Source organism: Carcharhinus amblyrhynchos, chromosome 19 (assembly GCF_965287045.1).
Source record: "Carcharhinus amblyrhynchos chromosome 19, sCarAmb.v2.hapA, whole genome shotgun sequence".
Taxonomy (NCBI): Eukaryota; Metazoa; Chordata; class Chondrichthyes; order Carcharhiniformes; family Carcharhinidae; genus Carcharhinus; species Carcharhinus amblyrhynchos.
Genome location: NC_137342.1, coordinates 1,001,155 through 1,018,835, shown reverse-complemented (window position 1 = coordinate 1,018,835; position 17,681 = coordinate 1,001,155). Strand labels below are relative to the sequence as shown.

Below are 17,681 nucleotides of genomic sequence, written 5' to 3'. Positions count from 1 at the left end.
CCCACCACGTGTATGCCCCTTGTCGGCCAACAAGGTGGACTGAATCACCTGTGGATGTAAAAAAAAAGACATCAATAAACATATACAGCTTATACAGACATTCACGGAAGATCCCCAGAAGCTCAAATGTAAGAGACAGGTGAGCCATACAATATGTTGGACGGCCCATAGGAATCTATTGATTCCCAGTAATGTCCTAAGGCTCTTGATCCTTATTTAGAACAATCTTTTGTACCCCTCCATCTCTAGTCTGCTCATGTGTCTATCTAGGTAAGTCTTAAACAACTCTAGCGTGCCTGTCTCCGCCACCCTACTTGGCAGTGCATTCCAGGCCCCCACAACCCTGTGTGTGAAAAACCTCCCTCTAACATCTGAATTATACCTCTCCCCTCTCACCCTAAACCCGTGGCCCCTCGTGATTTTTGTATCCAACCGGGGAAAAAGCTTCCCACTGTTCACTCTATCTATACCCTTCATAATCTTATACACCTCTATTAGATCTCCTCATATTCGTAGAAGCTTTTTGGATTTTTCTTTGCCTTTTCTGCCAAAACAATCTCTTGTTCCCTTTTCACCCTCCTGATGTTTCTCTGTGCCTGTCTGGTTGTCGGCATGTGGAGATGTCGGTGTTGGGCTGGGTGAAAGGCCGCTGTCAGAGCCGGGCCCACACTCAGGCCCCGCCGCTGACCCTGCCTGGTTGCCGGGGTAACCGGGCTCCGCCCACCTCCCAGAATGCTCTCTCACTATGGACGGTTAGGGCTTTTTTCGGGACGAGTTCCTCCCGGATTTTGTTTATTTTTTAGTTTTATTTCGGGCTCCGCGGGGCTCCGGGCTGCCTGGCTGAGCGGGAGACAGTCTATACCCCCCCCCACCTCCCCACCGCGGGTCCGGTGCAGAGCGCGGGCCCGGGGCGGAATCAGGCCCGAGGCCTCGAGGGAGCCAACCGGGCCCGAGCCCAGCGGAGCCGGACCTCGGACAGCGCCGACTCCCCCCCGCCGCCCCGGCCACACCACACCCCCCCCCCCGCCACACTACCCCCCCCCCCCATTCCCCCCGACTCTCCCCCCCCCAATCCCCCGACTCCCCCCGCCCCAATCCCCCGACTCCCCCCGCCCCGCCACACTACACCCCCCCCCATTGCCCCCCGCCCCTCTCTCCCCCGCCACTGAAGGCCTTGAGGGATCCCCCCCCGCTCCCCCCTCCCCCCCCACGCTCCCCTCCCCCCTCCCCCCCCACGCTCCCCTCCCCCCCCACGCTCCCCCCCCCACGCTTCTCCCCCCCCCCCCACAACGCCCCCCCCCCCCCCAACGCTCCCCCCCCAACGCTCCCCCCCCCGCTTCTCCCCCCCAACGCTCCCCCCCCCGCTTCTCCCCCCCACACAGGTCCTTGTAATGCTGAGAAATGTTGAATAAAAACAAGAATGCAGTCATTTCAGCCAACTGTTTTATTTTCGCAGATAAAGACCTTCAAGGTACCGACAGCTCTGTTTGTCTGAGTGGAGTTGATGTTCGAAGGCGAATCCCCATCAAGTTAATTTCCAAACAGTCTAACCGAAATAGAATCTCATCTCGTGGTCAGAGAAACATGAGCAGAAATTCTTCAAAGTCACTTGCTGCAGATGAAGGTGACAAAATGATAGCTTTATTGCATAATAATAATAAAAACTGGGTGTTGATGCAGCTTGATGATATTTCTCACAGCTCACTAGGCTGCTCTTGAGCAAGTCGAGAATTACAGAATTGGGGAAAATTGTAGAATGGTTATGGGATGGAAAAAAGGAGTCTGCAGATATTTTACCTTTTGAAAGGTGCCATTGAAGTTACCTCTTCTATCCATCAGGAAGTGCACTCCAGGCCCTAACTATGTGTCTTGCTAATTTTGTGAATAATTTGTGAGTGGAAAATCATGTCTCAGAAATTTGATTGAGTTCTTTGAAGGGGTAACCAAGAAAGTAGATGAATGCAGTGCAGTTGATATTGTCTACTTGGACTTTAGCAAGGCCTTTGACAAGGTACTGCATGGTAGGTTGTTGCATAAGGTTAAATCTCACGGGATCCAGGGTGGGGTATCTAACTGGATACAAAATTGGCCTCTTGACAGAATGTGGATGTGCCGGCGTTGGACTGGGGTAAACACAGTCGAAAGTCTGACAACACCAGGTTTTAGTCCCACCGATTTATTTGATAGTAAACTCACAGCTTTCGTCACCTGACGAAGAGTGAGTCCCCTCGAAAGCTTGTGAGTTTACTATCAAATGAATCGGTTGGACTAAAACCTGGTGTTGTCAGACTTTTGACTGTTCTTGACAGAAGCCAGAGGGTAGTTGTAGAGACTTGTGACCATCGTATGCCTCAGGGATCAGTGCTGGGTCCACTGTCATTTGTCATTTATATTAATGATTTGGATGAGGATATAGGAGGCATGGTTAGTAAGTTTGCAGATGCACACCAAGATTGGTGACATAGTGGAAAGTGAAGAAAGTTATCTCAGATTGCAACGGGATCTTAATCAATTGGGGCCAGTGGGCTGACGAATGGCAGGTGGAGTTTAATTTAGATAAATGGGAGGTGATGCACTTTGGTAGATTGACTGAGTAAGTCCTGCCCTGGTTCAATGGTAGGGCATTGGGGAGAGTTAGGAAACATAGGTTGGACTAGGAGATTACAGGGATTGGGAACGTCCGAAATGTGGAGTTTTTTCAAGGAGCAGCTACTGCAAGTCTGTGATAGGTATGTCCCTGATGTGGGTATGCCGGCGTTGGACTGGCGTAAACACAGTAAAAAGTCTGACAACACCAGGTTTTAGTCCAACCTATTTATTTGATAATATTCTCACTAGCTTTCGAGGGGACAGTCTCTTCGTCAGGTGAATGGAGAGTTCTTAGGTATGTCCCTGTCAGGCAAGGTGGAATTGGTAAGGCTAGGGAACCGTGGTGCACCAAAAAAGTTGATTTGTTGGTTAAAAAGAAAAAGGAGGCTTATGTTCGGATGAGACGTGAGCACTCGGATAGTGCACTAGAGAGCTTTAGATTGGCTAGGAGGGAGTTGAAGAGCGAGCTAAGAAGGGCTAAAAGAGGACATGAGAAGACTTTGGCTGATAGGGTTAAGGAGAATCCTAAGGCGTTCTATAGGTATGTCAAGAACAGAAGGTTGGTTAGGGCAAGGTTAGGGCCAGTTATAGACGGCAGAGGGAAGTTATGTGTGGAACCGGAAGAGATTGGTGAAGCATTGAACCAATATTTCTCTTCGGTGTTCACGCAAGGGGACATGGATATAGCTGAGGAGGACACTGGGTTGCAGGGGAGTATAATTGACAGTGTTACAGTTGATAAGGAGGATGTGCTGGATATTCTGGAGGGTCTGAAAATAGATAAGTCCCCTGGTCCGGATGGGATTTACCCCAGGATTCTCTGGGAGGCAAGAGAAGTGATTGCAGAGCCTCTGGCTCTGATCTTCAGGTCGTCATTGGCCTCTGGTATAGTACCAGATGATTGGAGGTTAGCGAATGTTGTCCCATTGTTTAAGAAGGGGAACAGAGACTTCCCCGGGAATTATAGACCGGTGAGTCTCACTTCTGTTGTGGGCAAGGTTTTGGAAAAAATTATTAGGGATAGGATTTATAGTTATTTGGAGAGTAATAAGTTGATTGGAGATAGTCAGCATGGTTTTGTGGAGGGTAGGTCGTGCCTTACTAACCTTATTGAGTTTTTTGAGAAAGTGACCAAAGAGGTGGATGGAGGTAAGGCAGTGGACGTGGTGTATATGGATTTTAGTAAGGCGTTTGATAAGGTGTTCACCATGGTAGGCTTCTGCACAAAATGCAGATGTATGGGATTGGGGGTGATCTAGGGAACTGGATTAGGAATTGGCTAGCGGATAGGAGACAGAGGGTAGTGGTTGACGGTAAATATTCATCATGGAGTTCGGTTACAAGTGGTGTGCCTCAGGGATCTGTGTTGGGGCCACTGCTGTTTGTGATTTTTATTAATGATCTGGATGAGGGTATAGTTGGGTGGATCAGTAAATTTGCTGATGACACCAAAGTTGGAGGTGTGGTAGATAGTGAGGAAGGGTGTCATAGTTTGCAGGAAGACTTAGACAGGTTGCAGAGCTGGGCCGAGAGGTGGCGGATGGAGTTTAATGCAGAGAAATGTGAGGTAATTCACTTTGGTAGGAATAACAGATGTGTTGAGTATAGGGCTAACGGGAAGACTTTGAATAGTGTGGTGGAGCAGAGGGATCTAGGTGTATGTGTACATAGATCCCTGAAAGTTGGGAATCAAGTAGATAAGGTTGTTAAGAAGGCATACAGTGTCTTGGCGTTTATTGGTAGGGGGATTGAATTTAGGAGTCGTAGCGTTATGTTGCAACTGTACACAACTCTGGTGCGGCCGCACTTGGAGTATTGTGTGCAATTCTGGTCCCCACATTACAGGAAGGATGTGGAGGCTTTGGAGAGGGTGCAGAGGAGGTTTACCAGGATGTTGCCTGGTATGGAGGGGAGATCCTATGAGGAGAGGCTGAGGGATTTGGGATTGTTTTCGCTAGAAAGAAGGCGGCTAAGAGGGGATCTTATTGAAACATATAAGATGATTAGAGGTTTAGATAGGGTGGATAGTGATAGCCTTTTTCCTCTGATGGAAAAACCTAGCACGAGGGGGCATGGCTTTAAACTAAGGGGGGGTAGTTATAGGACAGATGTCAGGGGTAGGTTCTTTACCCAGAGGGTGGTGAGGGATTGGAATGCCCTGCCTGCTGCAGTTGTAAATGCGCCTAGTTTGGGGGCGTTTAAGAGGTCTGTGGACAGGTTTATGGACGAAAAGGGATTGGTTTAGGTTAGTGGGTCATTGTTTTTTTTTAACTGGTCGGCGCAACATCGTGGGCCGAAGGGCCTGTTCTGCGCTGTAATGTTCTATGTTCTATGTTATAGAACGAAGGTTCATAGCTCCTTGAAAGTGGTGTCACAGGTGAACAGAATGGTGAAGAAGGCATTCAGCATGCCTGGTTTCATTGGTCAGAATGTTCAATACAATGTTGAAATTGTACAAGACATTGGTAAGGCCACACGGAATATTGTGTACAGTTTTTGTCACCCTATTACGGAAAGGATATTATTAAACTAGAAAGAGTGGGATTTAATGGGATTGGGAGTTATAGATAGTTCTATGGCCTGGTATGTATGGACAGGATTGGCACAACTTGTGGGCCGAAGGGCCTGTTTGTGCTGTAGTGTTCTATGTTCTAAAAGATTTGCTAGGATGCTACCGGGACTTGATGGTTTGAGCTGTAAGGAGGGGCTGGATAGACTGCGACTTTTTTCTCTAGAGCGTAGAAGGCTGAGGGGTGATCTTATAGAGATTTCTAAAATAATGAAGGGAATAGATCAGCTAGATAGTCAATATCTTTTCCCAAAGGTACGGGAGTCTAAAACTAGAGGGCATAGGTTTAAGGTGAGAGGGGAGAGATACAAAAATGTCCAGAGGGGCAATTTTTTCACACACATGGTGGTGAGTGTATGGAACAAGCTGCCAGAGGTAGTAGTAGAGGCGGGTACAATCTTGTCTGTTAAAAAGCATTTAGACAGTTAAATGGGTTTTGAAGGAAATTGGCCAAATGCGGGCAATTTCCCTCGAGGTTTTAAAAAAAAGGTGGCATGGAAAAGTTGGGCCAAAGGGCCTCTTTCCATGCCGTAAACCTCTAATTACTAGGATGCCCAGGTTTCACTACCACAGTATTCTGCAGTCTTTCGATTTACATTATACTCTACTTTCCTATTCTTTCTACCAAGGTGGACAACCTCACATTTTCCTATATTACACTCTATTTGCCAAATTTTTCTAGCTTACAAACCTATCTCCAACTCTTTCGAACATTTTTGTCACCTCCTCACTATTTGCGTTTCTATTTACAGTCAGCAAATTTGGGTAAAATACAAACTGAATCATAAAGTTTTACATCAACCTTAAATTTGATCCCTTTATTCTCACACTCTTTCTTGTTATCTCTAATAGAGTAAAGAACAGAACAGCACAGGAGAGGCCCTTTGGCCCACCAAGCCTGCGCCGACACATGACACCTTTCTAAACTAAAGAGTTTTTGCCTCCGCAGTATCCCTTTGTTCCCAACCTATTCATGTATCCATCAAGATGCCTCTTAAACATTGCTATTGTATCTTTTTCTATCACCTGTTCTGGTAGTGCGTTCCAGGCACTTACCACCCTCTTTTTTTTAAAATGCCCCTCATGTCTCTTAAACTTTCCCACTTTTACCTTATGTGCCCTAGTAATTGAAATTTCTACCTTGGGGAAAAAGACTCCAAGTATCTATTCTATCTGTGCCCCCCATAATTTTGTAAATTTCTTTCAGGTCATCCCTCAGCCTCTGGAATTTAAGTGAAACCAAATTAAGTTTGTCCAATCTCTCTTCATTGCTAATACCCGCCAAACTTTGCAACATCCTTATAAACTTTTTCTGTACCCTCTCCAAAGTCTCCCACATCCTCCTGAGGGTGTGGCGACCAGAGCTGTATGCGATATTCCAAACGTGGCCGAACTAAATTATTACACAGTGCAACATGATTAGCCAATTTTTATACTCTCTGCTCTGATTGAAGAAGGCAGGTACGCCATATGCCTTCTTGCCAAATCTATCCACTTTCAGGGATCTGTGAACCTGTACGCCTAGATGATTCTGTATGTTAATGGGTTTTGCCATTTACTGTATACGTCCCTTCTGCATTAGAACTTCCAAAATGCATCATCTCAAATTTGTCTGGATTAAATTCCATCTGCCATTTCTCTGCCCAAGTCTCCAACCTATTTATATCCTGCTGTATGGTAAGTGGCTGTGTAGCAGGAAGCAGTGTGTGATTTCGAGGGGCATTTTTCTGAAGATTGTTCCCACGGGGATTGGTGTTAGGGCCTTTGCTGTTTAGTGATTTATGGACGTGATTTAAACTTGAATGTTGGAAAGTTGATCAGTACGTTTGCTGATTATAGAATCCCTGCTGTGCAGAAGGAGGCCATTCGGCCCATTGAGTCTTTACTCTCTGACAGTATTTTACTCAGCCCTCTTCTCCCACCCTGTCCCCACAATCCCACATGTATATCACGGCTAATCCATCTAATCGATACAACTTTGGAGTTTGGGAAGAAACTGGAGCACCCAGAAGAAACCAACACAGATAATGGCAAATAGAATTTAATCCAGATAATTGTGAGGTGATGCACTTTGGCAGGACAAACAAGGCAAGGGAAAACATGAACAGCAGGACCCTGGGGAGCACTGAGGACCAAAGGGACTTCGATGTGCATATGCACTGCTACCTCCGGATAGCAGAATAGAAGCATAATGTGGTTAAGAAGGCATACGGTGTGCTTGCTTTTATTAGCTGAGGCTTCAAGTTTAAGAGCAGAGGGGTTCTGCTGGAACAATAGAAAAAGTTGGTAAGGCCGTAGTTGAGTATTGTGTGCAGTTCTGGAATCCACACTATAGGATGTAGGTGATCGCACTGCAAATGGTGCAGAGGAGATTTACCAGGATGTTATCCATAGAAGGGTAGCAAGAATAATCCAGATAATTACAGGCCGGTGAGCCTTACATCAGTGGTAGGGAAATTATTGGAGAGGATTCTTCGAGACAGGATTTATTCCCACTTGGAAATAAATGAGCATATTAGTGAGAGGCAACATGGTTTTCTTGATCGGGTTTTTTGAGGAAATGGCAGAGATGATTGATGAGGGTAGGGCGGTGGATGTTGTCTACATGGATTTCAGTAAGGCCTTTGACAAGGTCCCTCATGGCAGACTGGTGCAGAAGGTGAAGGATCAGAGATGAGCTGGCAAGGTGGATACAAAACTGGCTCAGTCAAAGGAGACAGAGCGTAGCGTTGGAAGGGTGCATTTCTGAATGGAGGCTGTGACAAGTGGTGTTCCTCAGGGATCAGTGTTGGGACCTTTGCTGTTTGTAATATATATAAATGATTAGGAGGAAAATGTAACTGGATTGATTAGTAAGTTTGCGGACGACACAGAGGTTGGTGGATTTGCAGATAACGATGAGGACCGTCAGAGGATGCAGCAGGGTATAAATCAGTTGGAGACTAGGGTGGAGAGATGGCAGATGGAGTTTAATCTGGACAAATGTGAGGTAATGCATTTTGGAAGGTCTCATACAAATAGGAAATATAGAGTAAATGGCAGAACCCTGAAGAGTATTGATAGGCAAAGGGATTTGGGTGTACAGGTACAAAATTGGTGGAAAGGCAAATTGTGCGGAGGGTGTGGAGAGTCTGCAGAAGGATCTAGATAGGCTGGGAGAATGGGCCAGGAACTGGCAAATGGAATTTAATGTTGGCAAATGTGAGGTTGTCCACTTTGGTAGCAATAATGGTAGGAAGGACTATTACTTACGTGGCGAAAAACTGCAGCATGCGACGGTGCAGAGGGACCTCGGGGTCCTTGTGCATGAGTCGCAAAAACCCAGCCTGCAGGTGGTCAGGAAGACGAATGGGATGCTGGCCTTCATAGCGAGGGGGATTGAATATAGAAGTAGGGAGGTCTTGCTGCAGCTGTATAGGGCACTGGTGAGGCCGCAGCTGGAGTACTATGTGTAGTTTTGGTCGCCGCACTTACGCAAGGATATTATGGCCTTGGAGGGAGTGCAGAGGAGGTTTACTAGGCTGATTCTGGAGTTGAGGGGGTTGAACTGTGAGGAGAGGCTGAATAAACTAGGCTTGTACTCGTTAGAGTTTAGAAGGATGAGGGGAGATCTTATTGAGACGTATAAGATGATGAAAGGGATGGATAGGGTAGAGGTGGAGAGGTTCTTCCTGCTCAGAAAGGACAGCAGGACTAGAGGGCACAGCCTCAAGATAAGGGGTGTGCAGTTTAGAACGGAGTTGAGGAGGAACTTCTTCACTCAAAGGGTGGTGAATCTCTGGAATTCTCTGCCCGTTGAAGTGATGGAGGCTACCTCGCTAAATATATTTAAGACGCGGGTAGATAGGTTTTTGGTAGGCAAGGGGATTAAGGGTTATGGGGAGAAAGCGGGAAAGTGGAACTGAGCCACTTCAGATCAGCCATGATCTTATTGAATGGCAGGGCAGGCTCGAAGGGCTAGATGGCCTACTCCTGCTCCTGTTTCTTATGTTCTTTGGAGAGGGTACAGAAAAGATTTACCAGGATGTTGCCTGGTATGGAGGGCATTAGTTATGAAGAGAGGTTGGACAAACTTAGTTTGTTCTCACTGGAGCGACAGAGATTGAGGGGAGACCTGACAGAAGAATACAAGATTATGAGAGGCATGCGCAGAATGGATAATCAGAAGCTTTTTCCCAAGGTGCAAGGATCAGTTACTAGGGGGGTGTAGGTTTAAGGTGCGAGGGGCAAGATTTAAAGGAGATGTATGAGGCAAATTTTTTACACAGGCAGTAGTGGGTGCCTGGAACTTGTTACCGGGGGAGGTAGTGGAAGCAAATACTTTAGTGACTTTTAAGGGACATCTTGACAAGTACATGAGTAGGATGGGAATAGAGGGATATGGTTCCTGGAAGGATAGGGGGTTTTAGTCAAGTCAGGCAGCGTGTTCGGTGCAGGCTTGGAGGGCCAAGGACCTGTTCCTGTGCTGTAATTTACTTTGTTTTTTTCTTTGTTCTTTGTAATCCCTGCAATGCAGAAGGCATCAATCCTGTACTGACAACACCACACCATGACCCTATCCCTGTAACACCACATATTTACTACTAGTCCCCTGACACTAAGGGGCAGTTTAGCCTGGCCAATCAGCCTAACCTGCACATCCTAAAGTATGGGACGAAACCAGAGAGTTTTAGTTAAGAATAGAGATTGAACAGATTGGATTTTCTTTTCCTCAGAGCGAAGGAGACAGATTGGGGACACGATTGAGGTGTATAAAATATGAAGGGCATAGATAGAGTGGACAGGAATAAACCTTTCACCTTGATGGAGGGATTAATGACTAGGACCATAGATTTATGGTAAGAGGCAAGAGAATTAGAGGGGATGTGAAGAAAAGCTTTTTCACCTAATGCATTGAGAGAGTCTGGAACTCACTGCCTAAAGGGGAGTGGAGGCAGAGACCCTCATAACATTTAAGAAGTATTTAGATATTCACATTCGATGCCAAGGCATATAAAACTATGGGCCAAGTGCTGGAAAATGGAATTAGAATAGTTAGGTGGCTTGTCTTTGACACGTGTAGCTGTGATGGGCTGAAGGGTCTTTTCTGTGCTCTATACCTCTTTGGCTTGACAGGGTAGATGCAGAAAGAATCCTCCTGATGAGGGGCGGTGTCCAGAACCAGAGGTCACAGTCTAAGATTTGATTTAATCTTAGATTTGATGGGTTTCTTTTTAAATACAAATGTGTAATCCCCTTTTCCTACGTTCACGTCTCATTGGGCGATGTGGTACTGTGCAACTGATGAGTGGCTGTGTGATGCTGAGTGCTGGACAGACTCCCTCTCCTACCTCCTGTGGATTGTTTCTGAGCCCTGCCCACCACCTCCCCACAGCATTGAGGTTGAAGAGCAGCCAGAATGGGTGCACAGGCTTGCTTTCCTTTCATTCCTAATGGAATAGTCTACATTTTGGCAATTCCAAAATGTGCTTTTTCTTAATAAATTGAAAACGTGTTCTTCTCATTTTTTCTCACGTTGTAGAAGGATTTGACTATCGTGAAGATGAGAGCTATGAATGCAAAGGTGGAGAGGTGTTTGGAAGTCAGCGCCGATTTCCCCTGCAGTTTTTCTGGGATTTTAAGGTAAGTTTTTAAACATAGAAATGAAGAAACTTGTACTTGGGTATTGAAGTAATTTTACAAATCATGCTGTTCAAACCTGTTTTTCAGATCAATTTATTGGGTGAGAAGGATGACACACCCGTTCATTTCTGTGATAAATGTGGATTACCAATCAAGATATATGGACGCATGGTGAGTGATACTTTGGACAATTTTTCCAATGTGGGACATGTAACTTTGTCTGTTTTCTTATTCCTCCTTTCGCCATTTAAATATTTAAACCATGAGCAGAAATTGTTATTTTGTTGAGAAGTGTGAACTCTAATTTAGTTTTCCTCTTGGAAATCTTGCTGAGCCATCATTTTCTATGCAGATAACTAGTTTTTAAGCACTTACGACGCTTACACCGACTTACCCATACGATCTAGGTTATTAACTTGAGCTGACTGTGTACGCTTTTTAACATTTGTGCCATTAAGTCTATGTTCACCTCTCCTTCCCACTATTGTTTCTGTCAAAATACATTATTTCATCTGTGTTAAATTTCATCTGCCACTTGTCTGCCCATTCTCCTAGCCTATCAGTGTCCTGCTGCAGTCGAGTGATAACATTCTCACCACACACTTCCAGCTGTGGCATTACAAATAGTGAAATTTTACTCTGTATTCTAACATCCAAATCAAGTAAGTATATCATAAAAACAGTGGTCGTAGTACTGAACCATAGGGAATACCAAATACCATCATATAATCTGAAAAATAACCATTTACCAAGACTTGCTGGTTCCTGTCCTTAAGCCAGTTTCTTTTATCCAAGCTAACACTGAGCCTCCTATTCCACCAGTTTTTTTTAGGCACTCGTTCGTGTGGTCCTTTGTCAAATGCTTTCCTAAAATCAATGTGGATGTGTTGTTGAATATGCATGCCACATGTGGCAAAAGAGCCATTGATACATGTCAAATATCAGGTCAGAGAATTTAATCAAATGGACACTGAACCTTGAGGCACCGCTTTCAGCTGAAGACACAGTTCCAGATGCTGTCTGACACAATCCATAGCCATGCCAAAAGTAGAAAATCCTGCAAGAGGAAACAGTCTTTAACATTAAAATGAAAAGCAAAAGCCAAAATACTGCAGTACTTAGAAATATCGTATAAAATCAAAAATGCTGTGATCCTTCAAGTCCGTACAAAATATGAGCTCACAGTGTAGGAAGGTAACATACTGGCATGGATAGGTTGGCAGGACATAATGAGTAGTTTTATAGAATCCCACAATGCAGAAGGAGGTCACTCAGCCCATCGAATCTTCACCAACCATAATTTCACCTAGACCCTACCTTTGTAACCCCATGCATTTAGCCTAGCTAGTCCCCCTGACACTAAGGGGCATGGCCAATCCACTTAACCCGTACACGTCTGGACTATGGGAGGAAACTGGAGCAGCAGGAGGAAACCCACGCAGACACGGGGAGGATGTGCAAACTCCATGCAGACAGTGACCAAAGTCGGGAATCAAACATGGGTCCCTGGTGCTATGAGGCAGTAGTGCTAACTACTGTGCCACTATGCTGCTACAAGGACCAGTGCTGGTGTCTCAACTACTTACAGTTTATATTGGTGTTTCTCAGACTGACTTCCAAGGAGCCCTGCAGTTCTGTGTGGCTGCCTATTTTAAATTTAAAGAAAGCAGTTCTTCCAGCTTGTGCAATCAGAGGCATATTTGTTATTGTATTGGCTATTGATGGCAGCAGCATGACTGGGTTTGCGCATGTGGGGGGAAGGTACCTGTGTGCATGCAGGTCTGGGTGCACATGTGGGGGGGTGGGGAAGGTGCCTGTGTGCATGTGAGGAGATGGATGTGCATATGGGGGATGGATACGAGTGCACACGTGGTGAGTGGGTGCACACACGAGGGTGTGGGTATGCATGCAGAGATGTAACAAACGTGAGGCTGTGCAAGTGGGGAGGCACGTATGAGTGTACCTGCATACATAGGGGAAGCTGAGTGTGGGATTCGTGCATGTGCTGGGGGTGAGGGGGAAGGTGAGTGCAGGTGCAGCGGTGTGGGGGGCAGGGTGGGGGAGGAGAATGCAAGGGGAGGTGGGTGCAGGGGAGTGGTGGCAGGTACGGGGGGAGGTGAAGCAAGTTTGTGAGTACGTGAGCATGCAGGGGAAAGAGTATGAATGTTGGATCAGCAATATTTAATGTGGTTTTGTTGGGAGGACGTTCTGTCTTACTAACGGTAGTAGTTAGCCCCTTTGTGGGGGGGGGTGCGGGTGCATGTGTGTGTAAGTGTCATGTGACATGATCACTCAGTATGGTGTCCTTGTGGCCTAGCATGGGCTTTTGCAGCCAGAATGATCTTGGTGCTGTGGAATGAAGATATCTATTTTCAAGAAAGGGAACGGGTAGCCCAGGAAATTACTGACCGGTGAGTCTGACCTCAGTGGTTGGTAAGTTGATGGAGAGGATAATGAGGGACGGATTTATGAACATTTAGAGAAGTTTAGAATGATCAAAAGTAGTCAGCACGGCTTTGTCAAGGGTAGGTCGTGCCTTACGAGCCTAGTTGAGTTCTTTGAAAATGTGACTAAACACATTGATGAAGGAAGAGTGGTGGATATGGACTTCAAGGCATTTGATAACGTCCTCCATGCAAAACTTCTTGAAAAAGTGAGAGGGCATGGGATCCAAGGGGCTGTTGTCTTTCAATCCAGAACTGGCTTGCCTGCAGAAGGCAGAGAGTGATTGAGGATGAGTCTTTTTCTGCGTGGAGGTCAGTCACCAGTGGAGTGCCCCAGGGATCTATTCTAGGACCCTCGCTGTTTGTCATTTTCATAAATGACCTGGATGAGGAAGTGGAGGGATGGGTTGGTAAGTTTGCCGACGACACGATACTCTGGAGGGATGTCAGAAGTTGCAGCGAGACATAGATAGGATGCACAACTGGGCGGAGAAATGGCTGATAAACTTCCACGCGGATAAATGTGTAGTGGTCCATTTTGGCAGGTCCAATGAGATGAAGGAATATAGTATCAAGGGTAGGACTCTTAGCAGTGTAGAGGATCAGAAGGACCTTGGGGTCTGGGTCCATAGGACTCTTAAATCAGCCTCGCAGGTGGAGGATGTGGTCAAGAAGGCGTATGGTGTACTGGCCTTCATTAATCGAGGGATTGAGGTTCGGAGTCGGGAGATAATGCTGCAACTTTATAAGACCCTTGTCAGACCCCAATTGGAGTACTGTGCGCGGTTTTGGTCGCCTCACTACAAGAAGGATGTGGAAGCTATTGAAAGGGTGCAGAGGAGATTTACAAGGATGTTGTCTGGATTGGGTGGCATGCCTTATGAGGATAGGTTGAGGGAGCTTGGTCTTCTCTCCCGGGAGAGATGAAGAATGAGAGGTGACCTGATAGAGGTTTATAAGATGTTGAGAGGTATAGGGTGGATTCTCAGAAGCTATTTCCCAGGGCTGAAATGGTCGCTACGAGAGGACACAGGTTTAAGGTGCTGGGGAGTAGATACAGAGGAGATGTCAGGGGTAAGTTTTTCACTGAGGGTGGTGAGTGAGTGGAATCGGCTGCCGTCGGTGGTGGTGGAGGCGAACTCATTGGAGACTTCTGGATGAGTACATGGTATTTAATGGGATTGAGGGTTATAGATAGGCCTGGTAGGTAGGGATGTGATCGGCGCAACTTGTAGGCTGAAGGGCCTGTTTGTGCTGTAGTGTTCTATGTTCTATTATAGTGTCCTATAAATAGAAATAAAACTATTATTGTTCATTTGGAACTTGGTGATAAGGACAGAGGGAAAAGAAATGTCCACCTTAAGGTTTTGTATCTGAATGCTTGGAGCATACGAAACAAAATGGATGAATTAATTGCGCAGATAGATGTAAAGAGGTATGACGAATTTACTGGATTTTTATGAAGATGTAACGAGTGCGGTTGACAGAGGGGAACTGGTGGATGTGGTGTTTTTAGATTTCCAGAAGGCGTTCGATAAGGTGCCTCACAAAAGGTTGCTGCAAAAGATTAAGGTACACTGAGTTGGGGGTAAATTGTTAGCGTGGATTGAGGGTTGGTTATCTAACAGGAAGCAGAGAGTTGGAATAAACGGTGCTTTTCCAGTTGGCAGTTGGTGACTAGTGGCGTGCCGCAGGGATCGGTGCTGGGGCCTCAACTGTTTACCATATACATAGACGATCTGGAGGAGGGGTAGGGTAAGAAAGTTTGTTGATGACATAAAGCTGAGTGGGAAAGCGAATTGCGTGGAGGACGTGGAAAGTCTGCAGAGAGACTTGGATAGGCTAAGTGAGTGGGCGGGGATCTGGCAGATGAAGTATAATGTTGGCAAGTGTTGGCATTTTACTGTTATTCCTTTGGAAGGAATAATAGTAAAATGGACTATTATTTAAATGGTGAAAAATTACAACATGCTACGGTGCAGAGGGACTTGGGGGTCCTTGTGCATGAATTGCAAAAACCCAGTCTGCAGGTGCAGCAGGTGATCAAGAAGGTGATTGGGATGCTGGCCTTTATAGCGAGGGGGATAGAATATAAAAGCAGGGAGGTCTTGCTGCAACTGTACAGGGCACTGGTGAGGCCACAACTAGAGTACTGTGTGCAATTTTGGTCTCCTTATTTGCGAAAGACATATTGGCCTTGGAGGGAGTACAGAGAAGGTTCGCCAGGTTGATTCCGGAGATGAGGGGATTAGCTTATGAGGTGAGATTGAGTAGATTGGGCCTGTACTCGTTGGAGTTTAGAAGGCTGAGGGGAGATCTTTTAGAAACATGTAAGATAATGAAGGGGCAAGACAGGGTAGAGGCAGAGAGATTATTTCCACTTAGAAAGGAAAGAAGAACTAGAGGGCACAGCCTCAAAATAAGGGAGAGTCAATTTAGAACAGAGTTGAGGAGGAACTTCTTCTCTGAGGGTAGTGAATCTTTGGAATTCTCTGCCCATTGAAGCAGTGGAGGCTACCTCATTAAATATGTTTGTCACAGGTAGATAGATTTCTGATCAATAAAGGAATTAAGGGTTATGGGGAGCAGACGGGTAAATGGAACTGAACCACTATCAGATCAGCCATGATCTTATTGAATGGCAGGGCAGGCTCGAGGGGCTAGGTGGCCTCTCTCCTGCTCCTATTTCTTATGTTGTTATGTTCAACACGGAGATGTAGCTCCAAGATGAGCAAGGATGGGAACTAACATAGAGAGCTGTTCAATGTTTAGGAAGGACAGACAGAAAGGAAAAGGTGGTGGAATTGCGTAGTTGATTCAAGATGTTAATACAATATTGAGGAAAGATATTAGCATAGATGATGTGGCATCTGTGTAGGCCGAGTTAAGCAATAACAAGGGGCAAAAAACATTGTTGGGGGGAGCAGGGTGTGATATATGGACCACCAAACTGTAGTGGTAACGTTGGGAAAAGCATTAGACAGGAAATCAATGTTGCACGTGTTAAAGGAATCATTGGTGATGATGGGTGACTTTGATCTGCATATAGATTGGGAGAGTCAAATTAGTCTCAGTACATAGAGGAGGAATTTCTGAAGTGCATACAAGATGGTTTTCTGGAGCAATGTGTTGAGGAACCAAGAAGGGAAAAGGCCATCTTGGACTGGGTACTATGCAATGAGAAAGAATTCGTTGGAAATCTAGTTGTGAGAGCGCACTTGGGGACGAGTGACCATGAGTATGGTAGAATTGTTTGTCAAGGTGCACCTTCAGGGTGTTCAATAAAGGGAACTGAGAGCATGCCCTCCACTCTGGAAGCCCTGAATGAACCTGTAACTGGGGTCACCATTGCAGATGTCAGAGCAGCTTTCTTGGAGGTCAACCCATGGAAAGCAATTGGCCCGGATGGGATACTTGGATGTGCACTCAGACCCTGTGCAGATCAGCTGGCGGAGGTATTCACAAACATCTTCAACCTCTCTTGACGACAATCTGAGGTCCTTATCTGCTTCAAGAAGATGACCATCATCTTGGTACCTAAGAAAGACCAAGCAGCTTGCCTTAATAACTATTGGCTGGTGGCTCTGAGATCCATCATTATGAAGTGCTTTGAAAAGTTAGTCAAGGCATGAATCAATTCCAGCTTCCCGGACTATCTGGATCCACTACGGTTTGCCTACTGCCGCAACAGGTCCACAGCAGCTGCCATTTCCCTGGTCTTCAACCCTGGAACACCTAGATAACAAGGACACGTATGTCAGACTCCTATTTATTGATTACAGCTCAGCCTTCAACACTATTATTCCCACAAAATCCACCTCCAAACTCTGTGGCCTGGGCCTCAGCACCTCCCTCTGCGACTGGATCCTGAACTTCCTAACTCACAGTAAGGATAGGCAACAACATCCCCTTCATGATAATCCTCAACACCGGTGCCCCAAAAGGTTGTGTTTTCAGCTTCTACAGTACTCCTTATACACCTATGACTGTATGACCATATTCCCTCCAATTTGATTTTCAAGGTTGCTGGCGACATCACCGTAGTGCGTCAGATTTCAAACAATGACGAGACAGAGTACAGGAATGAGATAGAGAATCTGGTGAACTGGTGCAGCAACAATAATCTCTTCCTCAATGTCAACAAAATGAAGGAGATTGTCATCGACTTCAGGAAGCGTAAAGGAGAACATGCCCCTGTCTACGTCAATGTGGACGAAGTAGAACGGGTTGAGTGTCAAGTTTTTAGGTGTCGAGAGCACCAACAACGAGCCCTGGTCTCCCACCACACACACACACACACACACACACACACACACACCCCCCCCCCCCCCCCCCCATATGCTGACCTTATACTTAAGAAAGTCCACCAGTGTCTCTCTTTTCTCGGAAGACTAAGGAAATTTGGCATGTCAGCTGCAACTCTCACCAATCTTTACAGATGCACCATAGCATTCTTT

At 46.0% G+C, this 17,681-nt stretch overlaps 1 protein-coding gene across 1 annotated transcript in view; it reads left to right on the top strand.

The window, feature by feature from the left end:
* Positions 1 to 724: 724 nt before the first annotated feature.
* The window catches only part of cbll1 (Cbl proto-oncogene-like 1, E3 ubiquitin protein ligase), a 51,638-nt gene continuing 34,681 nt past the window's right edge, over positions 725 to 17,681 (top strand). The window contains exons 1-4 of the mRNA XM_080207124.1: positions 725 to 752; positions 1,457 to 1,624; positions 10,680 to 10,780; positions 10,868 to 10,951. Of these exons, the coding sequence (XP_080063250.1) occupies positions 746 to 752; positions 1,457 to 1,624; positions 10,680 to 10,780; positions 10,868 to 10,951 (360 nt within the window). The 5' untranslated portion in view covers positions 725 to 745. The remainder of the gene's footprint in view (positions 753 to 1,456; positions 1,625 to 10,679; positions 10,781 to 10,867; positions 10,952 to 17,681) is intronic.